Source organism: Balaenoptera physalus, assembly GCF_965194825.1.
Source record: "Balaenoptera physalus genome assembly, chromosome: 6".
Classification (NCBI taxonomy): domain Eukaryota; kingdom Metazoa; phylum Chordata; class Mammalia; order Artiodactyla; family Balaenopteridae; genus Balaenoptera; species Balaenoptera physalus.
In genome coordinates this window covers 55,002,821-55,011,394 of record NC_138885.1, presented here as the reverse complement: position 1 = coordinate 55,011,394, position 8,574 = coordinate 55,002,821, and the positions used below count along the sequence as shown (strand labels likewise).

The window sequence follows — 8,574 nt, the reverse complement described above, 5'->3', positions numbered from 1 at the left end:
GAGGAGGAGGAGGACGTCTGGTCCGGGCTGGGAGGTGGAGCAGCGGCAGCCGCCACCGCCGGAAAGGGAGAGGCAGGAGAGACCGAGACTTGGAAACCCCAAAGTACCCGCGACCCTGCACGGCAGGCTCCCTTCCAGCTTCATGGGCAAAGTGTGGAAACAGCAGATGTACCCTCAGTACGCCACCTACTACTACCCCCAGTATCTTCAAGCGAAGGTAAAGGGGCGCCGGGGGCGGGGGGCGCCGGGGGCGCGCGCGGCTCCGGTCCGGGAGGGGCACGCGGCGAGCCCCCGCCGCCCCCGGTGGAGTTGATGGAAGGTTGCTAACTATAGCGCTGGCCTGGGCGAAGCCCGGCGGCGCGCGGGGCGGCGGCTGCCCGCGGAGCGGAGTGCGGGGATCGGGTTACAGAAAGCCGCGGGGGGAGAGACTAGACAGGAAAGAGCCGCCGGCCCCTTCCTGGCCCGGGAAGCGGGGAGGGTCGCGGGCCGAGCGGCGCCCCTCGCCGAGCCTTGGCTGCTCGGCCGCCGACGCCTGGGGCCCGCGGCAGGACCCGCTGGCGGCGCGGATCTTCGAGCCCTTCTCCTGGGCCTCGCCCGGCGAGCAGTAACTCTCGGCTTCCCTCGGAGTGGCGCGGAGCCTCCCACCCCCCGGGGACGCCCCTCAGCCTCCCGCGCGCGAGACAACTGGAGCTCGAGGCGGGGGACGGGACTTTTTCCTCCCCGCCTCCGGCCCTGCGCGCCCGCCCCTCGCCTTGATCTTTGTGCGGTGTGGCACTTCACCTGGTTACTGATTTCTACTTTTACGCTGTTGTTTTGGGTAGAAAAGTGGCCAAAGTTCACTCAGCGTTCATTGATGTCCCTTTTAATCTTCCCTGTAGCTTCTGCAAAGGAGGGACAATGGGCAGATTTTGATGCAGAGAAAGAAGTGACTTAGTATTTAGTTTAGAGACATACTACCTTACATGTTTACCACAGATCGATTTCCAGTGGTGCTTTCTCAAAAACGGCCTTGGAACACGCTTAGGTAACACAGCGGATGACATGTAGTCATACAAATTGCGACTGGCTTTCCAGGGGCCCTGGGTACGTTGTTAGTGGGCCTATCCTATTTTGACAATAAGAATTTGATGCCTCCTGAACTCGAAAAAAAATATTGGGTCCATGAAGAGTGAGGGTTTCACTGCTTTGGAAGCTTTTTCCCACAGTTTGGGAGGGCGAAAGTTGGATGCACCAGACTTCTTCAGCAATTAGCATCTCTTATCTTGACTCCTGGTGCCCTTCTAGATCACAAAAGATGCAGCCTCTGAACTTTCTTTGGGAGGCTGTAATCATGCCCTGCTTGCTGGCAGAGGGCATTTCTGGCCTGGTGCAGAGAATCTCTGATTCAACCTTGATCAGCTTTTCTTTCTTACAAGTGTGTGTGGTCCATGTTGTGTACCTACATCATAGTTTTGCATGTGTCCATGTAAAAAGGACACTTGTTAGCATAGAGACCTGAAATTTCTTAGCCCTCAAGGGCCTCATTTTCACCCCTCTCCCCATTTTCATTTTACTTTGGGTCGCCACAAAGCGGCAAGATGGTAGCAGCAAGAGTACCGATCATTCATTCTTGTGTGGTCGCTGCTGTATTTGTTTTCAGGGAGTGGAGGGAGGTACCCGTGTTTTGGTGAGCTACGCTGTAAATATAAGTTGTTCAAAGAAATTTTGAAGTGTAATCAATGCTCTACCTTTTAGATATATGTTTAATGCACTTGTTTAAATTATGCAGCATTGGGTACCTAAAAGACAGCCTATTCAACACTTAACTATATGAATAATAAATAACATACACTCAGGTGAAAAAGAAAAAAAGGCCATGTTTCTACAGGCATATTCACCTTAGCAATTTTTATGTACCATTAGTAAGTTAGAAACCAAGTACATAGCATTTAATATAGCTAATGCAATGCCATTTGGCTCTTTTTGCCCCGTAAATAATTGAAGAGAGAGACAAACAGCAAGAGCCTGCTCTAGTAATTAGGGTCGGATCCCAGAAAGCTTTAGGGCCCATTTTCTGAAAGTGTGCTTCCTGCATAAAGCATTTAATATTGATTTGTGTTACGGTAAATGACATTCTCAAAACATATCTTGCTGTTTCTACTATGAAATCTGAAATCCTGTTATTCTGAATCTCTTTGTTTCCGGAGAAGGACATACATACTCACTTGACCTATATAACTTGGTATTAAAGTTTGATAATTAAATCTAAATTCCCTGTTGTAAAGTATCTTGATTATCTCAGGAAGAGGCATCTCCTAAAATGTAAAGCGACTAGATGCAGATTTTAGGTAGCATAGTTCAGAACACATAGCCCTTTTTGTCTCCCTTATCTCATCTATCTCTTGGTCACATGGTATTGTGAGTCATTAAAAAAAATAGAGACCTGATTTGATTTGTAGTTAGTTTAAAAACAAGTGTTACCTAATCTACCTAAACAGTTAATAAACTGACGTAGAATCTGTTGTCTACAGTGATGATCCTTGCCTCTGTGTGTGTGTGTTTTAACCTTCCTGAAATATGGGATAGAAAACATCACTGTTTAAAGTACAGTGATGTGTTTGCTAGACAGAGTTGTTTTGAAACTTCTGTGTGGAAGCTATATCAAAAACTGAGGGATGGCACGGTCGTTTACCAAGTGATAGTTGACTTAAACTTGTGATCAAGAGATGGATGTGTTTTGAATTGAAAAAGAATAAACAGATGGGATTTCTTTTCATTAGAAGGAATAGATACCAATGAAAATGGCACTTGAAAATGAGTTTTGTTGCCATACCGTAAAAAGTTAACATATGTCAAATCATTCTTCGTATGTTAATCATCCAGAGTCTGTTTTGAAAAAATTTAGTAATTTTTCTCTATAAAAATATATTTGTTACTTCTGCATTCTACTAACAATCAACAACCAAAAAAGCCTGTGGAGCTAGATTACAGTGTGTGACCATATTGGTATGCTTTGTGCTTTGACAGAAAAAGATAATTATTAGAAAAAGTAATACAGCTGCATTAAACATAAAGTAAAATTGAGGATGTTATAGAAAGAAAGGACATGGGTGGGAATGAAGGAGACTGCGAAATTTTCATAATGCCTTAGCATAGAGTAACAGAGATTGCAAGTAACCTGATTTTACACGCTTGTTGAGTTTTTTGTATTTCTCCGTTAAGGATGTTCTTATCACAGCAGGGTTCTCTTTATCACCTGACACATTCATTCTAAGATACAGGTTGATGTAGCTTCATAAATATAAGCACGTATTGTTCTAAAGGATTTTCTAAATTATTAAGTGGCATGCCATATTACTAAAAATTAAATTTGGTATCTAATGCCAAATTCCTGTGTATTTTCAGATACACAGGAAAAATTCTGATAATGTAACATATTTTAATTAACATTTTGTGTGTAGACATTTTCACTTATTGCAAGGCAACCCTTGAATTCTGTTTGTTTCAAAGATACCATGATGTACATTACTGCCAATATGTGTATGCAAATATTTATGGAAATTGAAATACTTATTCTAGTTCTTCTGAAGAAAGAGAAGTACAAAATGTTCTTTACATGGTTAGCTAATATTTCATACCAGCTACAAGCAGTTTGACACATTTGTGTCTTTATTCATAGTTATATTGTTTTGTGTCCTAAGGAAATGTTCTACACTAGAGAAATGTTTGTTTCTAAAACAAATTTTTGTTTTAAAGCCATTTTTGTATAAGTGTATGCCAAAGAACATACCTGAACCTAGCTTCAAAATCTGAAAAATAATGAGTAATATAATTTGGCGTTCTATTAGTGAAGCTACTAGAAAAAAAGCAGCTTTTCTGAATTGAATTTTTGGGTACATTAACATTCTGTTGAATTCCTTAACTTTTCCTTAGTCATAGTCAAATGAATATTGTATCAATCTGTTTCTCCAGGAATGAGGGGTCATGATTTGATACGTGGAACTACTGAGTATATTAAGGTGAATTGGAGGTACAGTGGCATGATATTAAAACTTGGGTTGCTCTGTGTCTTGAGAAGTAAGTACGTTTGTGAGATGAATAAAGTTTGCTTAAATGCATCAATACAGTAATACAATATTTTACATGATGAATACACCTTATTTCCTTAAGCGAGCGGGATATTGTGGCTATCTGGAAGTGGTGTTGGAAGGCTCAAGGTCATGGAAATGCTAAAAAATCAAGGTGCATTATGATGAAATATTGTAGCACCCTTCCCCTTGGATAGCCATTTCTTTTGAATTTCCATAATACATATTATTTTTTTATATGTTGGGAGACAAATCTTATGCTCCTAGAACGGAACAGGGAAAGATAAGTGAAGAGAAGTAGGAAAGTATTCAGTCATTTAGTATCAGTATAACTATATATACCTTACATGTTTGGCAATCTTGGCTTCGAATTTAAATTCAAATATGGGCAATTTCCATGTAATACACTTTAATGAAAAACATTTTTTTAAGCTTTACTGACATATTTCTCAGACTTTGTATTTTGCTTAGTGGTTTTTTGGAACTTTTAAATTACCCCAGCTTACTTAATGAGTACTGAAATTTTAAGTCGTAGGTCTTTAAAGACAAAGGGACCTTTTTCCCTTTTCTTTTTACTAAAGAGGGAGTTGCCAGAAAATAAAATTCTTTTTTTCCCTTATGTCTGCTTAACCAATAAAAATCATGTGAGGAAGATCTAGAATGGAGGTAAAAATGATATGGACACCTAAATGTTGTTCATTCTTTTTAAAGATGAAGAATTTCTTGTCTAGTTTGTTTTTTATTGGATGCTCAGTTCCCTAAAGTTTATTTTCCCCAAGCATGGTGTCCTTATCCCACACTAAGTCTCTCTTCAAAGGCTATCAGCCCTCCCTATTTCCTTGCTTGATTTGCAGAACAGTAGGTGCTAAATAAATGCTTGTTAGTGACTATTATTATTCTGAATAAGTACATGCAAAATTTTCTTAGACCAGAAAAAAATTATAGACCAAAATCTACGAATATAATAACTCAGCCTGATTTTCTAATGAAATCTCAATATAGTTTGATTTGAATGTTAATTTATTTTGTTCCTATAATGAAAACTTCAAACATTTTATGAAGTAAGATCCCTAAGATGAATCACATATCAGTTGATCCATGCTTAATTTATGGAATCAAAAAGTGCCTTTTTTTTTTTGGCAGTCTTTATTAAAGAATATGGTGCCAGGAAAAAAAACTCATAGTATTATATCAAAGAGGGAAATGTTACATGTGATAAATTGGTGACTCAGCCTGTCTTTGCCTCTTATTACTGGCCCCCACCAACACGATTCAAACTTTTTTCTGCTTAATTTTCAAGAAAATCCTTATTTTTCAGAGTATTTCAGATGTGGTAAAAACATTTATTCATTTAATGGATAATAAGTAAAACATAAACTAGCATTGAGGTGTTCAGAATTATAATTATCTCTGTTACTGAGTGTTGTATAACGTTAAATATGACATTCAGCCACCTAGCTTTTTATCTCATTCATTGGGTATTACAGGAATAAGCGGGAACATATCCAGTTGTTCTTAAGTGGAAGTGTTTTATTCATTGTAACATCGCTTATTTTAAAGAAAGTGTAGTAATGATATGTCAGTGATTTAAATGCAGTGCCATAATATTTGGTACAAAATTAAACCATACATTCAAAATTGAACATTGGGCTTGGGGATTTTATGTGGAATGAATGTAAATGTTCTGGTTTCTCTGCTGTATCATTTTAACGAGTAAGTAGTAAAACCTGGTGGAACTCGGCTATGCCTCGGCAGAAGCAGCACTTGGATGATACAGACATTTACCACCGGGAGTTTGGTCAGATGGTACACAGCAAAATGTCTTCTTAGATTGTGTGTGTCAAACACACATGCAAATTTGAGCATGCACACAAATTTGATAACAGAAACTAAATCATTTCTTAATCAGGTAGAAATGTGGGGAAAAGTGTAAAGAGAAAGGTGACAGCCAAGCCAACGAGCTAAACATGTATCTCACATATTTGAATTCCTTATTTTTGCTTAATGCATCTAGTCTCCTTAACATAATTATATGAATATTTAAAATGTTCAAACAAACATTGGAAAATAAGTGTGTCAAAGATGGTGAGAGAGAAAAAGGGGGCAAAAATCAACACCTAGACCTCCTAGAGGAGAAAATGTTCAGTCTAAAACTGAACATTGTCATTCTCCATACATTGTCTTTTAGCTAATTCTTAAATGGATGCATTTACCATTTTAGAGCATGGAGAACAGTCTTCTGGATGACAGATATGAAAACCTAGATTCTAAAAGAGAGATTAGATGCTTATATCAACAGCTAACTTCTTATAAATCTGCTACTGTAAACACACAAAATCAATGTCTGGTGGATGATTGCCTACAATGTCTGTAACATCTGTATTCTGGAATTAGGCTAAATTTTAATCTGGTGTTTGTGGGAAATTGCTGAGGCTCATGAAGGGCTAAAATACTAACTAACCGATCGTATTTCCTTAGTGACCCCAGAGCACCATTCTCTGCATTTGATATTGGGAAGGGTTAGGGACTGTAATATCTGGTCCCTGCTCTCCAGCTGCCAGGGAAGACAGAATAGACACAATTCAAGACATAAGCAAAGGATATTTACAAAATAGTACACCCAGGAAGGCAGCATACCAACCAAGGGTCTGAGTGACAGGAAGGCACTCAGATCTGTATGTGAGATTAAATACAGTGCCATGTGTATTGTGAGAAAAAGTAAAGTGCTAATAAAAGTTCCAGTAAACCTGGGAATTTTAGAAAGAATTGGGCTTTAGATTAATGAATGAAAATTTCTTGAAATGATAGTCACCATTGTTTTGTATATTTTCTGCTCTATAATCCTTTTATGACTACCTAGAACTTTAAAGAATATCGCCTTTTTGTACTTTATGTTAATTCCTTCTCCTCAAAGTTTCATATTCAATTACCTTATTTTACGTTATTATTTTTCCAGTTTTATGCTTTTAAATGTGCTATTAAACCCACCTATTAGGGTTGTGACAGGCCGAGAATATAATTCTTAAATGATGACCTAATGGTTATATAGAAATATTACATTTATTGTTTAAACCATTTGAAGTGATGTTTATTTCTCCTAATTTATTAGCCTTCTTTGGAGTTTTGTTATGTTGCTAATTACATCTTTGTGTGCCTGCAATCTACATGGTGATAATGTGTCTATTGTGAGCTGGCATTTCTTCAGAAAATAACAGATTTTTTTATTATTCCTGATCTTTCCTGGTTATAGCTTTTTATTCTCTTTATTTGGTCATTATCTAGCTTTAATTCTTTTAAAATAAGCTGTTTACTCTGCAATGGAGCTAAGTCCGTCAGGAGTCATATTATCCTCTGGCCTCAGTGTGAGACACAGAACCTATCCCTCTGGCTACCCATTGAACAAGTGCTGTTGGGCTGCTAGGTCCAGAAAAAGAGCAATTTCAGGGATGGTTTTCGTGCAACAAAACTAGATCATTTCATTGATATCATAAATAATTTTTACTGATCTTGAAGGAAAAGTGCATCATCTTCCCAGCTGTGCAAGTGGGTGGGCCTTCTTTACATGATACTAGTTTTGTTTTTTATAAGTTGAAAAATTTACTAATAAGAATGGGCAGAATTAGATGGGTACATCATGGAATTCTGTGCTTTTTCTGAACTTGAGTTTCTTGGTGGGGGGGGGATCAAAGTTGCCGAAAAAGAATTCTAGATTATAAACTTACATCTCTGTTATACTTAAGCTCCTCAAATGACACGATACTATTTCACCTGTTCAACACTTTTTAAACATGATGATTTTGAGACTTATAATTGGGAGTATGTTTGTGCTGGAAAACCACTTAAACCCTTCCTCACCTGTAGAATAGCAATGAAATATTTTCGCAGTTTGAAATAAAGTCTCAGATAAAATATTTGGTTACAAGGAAAAGTAAATCATATCAGAAATTTGTAATACCACCAACTTTACCTTTGTCTTCTCAACAATAACTTGGATTCATCACCGAACAGGTTTTTGACAAATGCAGACATTTACAGAAAGAAAAATTTGCCAGTTTTCAGGTCATTAACTGAAATACTCCCCAAACCCTCTCTGCTTCTTACAGAGCACAGCTTTGATTAATTGCATTGTTTTAAAAATGGAAGCCTTAAAAAAACAATTCCTAATCTCAGCTCTTAGGTTTTATTCTACATGATTATTTGCATACCTTTATTAACAACAGCAGCACAGAAAGAACTGGCTAGCAGAGAAACTTCTATAGCTGAAATTCTATAGCTGGGCAAATGATATTTTTTAGAGCTCTATGTGATTTGTTCTGTGATTGGGTATACCTTATCTTACAAGCGAATTGTTTTTCCAACAGGTTTTGTTCCCAAAAGTTCACTTATCAATTATTTAGAACTTGAAACTCATCTAGTATATTTCATATATAAATTGTTATCTTTAATGATAGGGTCCCCAGCCAACCCATAAGAGCTTGTGAAAGTAACCCACTTTATAATTCACATA

At 38.1% G+C, this 8,574-nt stretch overlaps 1 protein-coding gene across 7 annotated transcripts in view; it reads left to right on the top strand.

The window, feature by feature from the left end:
• Positions 1-3: 3 nt before the first annotated feature.
• The window catches only part of RBMS1 (RNA binding motif single stranded interacting protein 1), a 206,735-nt gene continuing 198,164 nt past the window's right edge, over positions 4-8,574 (top strand). For all 7 annotated transcript variants that reach the window (XM_082465148.1, XM_082465144.1, XM_082465141.1 and 4 more), the window contains exon 1: positions 4-217. In XM_082465148.1, the coding sequence (XP_082321274.1) occupies positions 143-217 (75 nt within the window). In that variant the 5' untranslated portion in view covers positions 4-142. The remainder of the gene's footprint in view (positions 218-8,574) is intronic.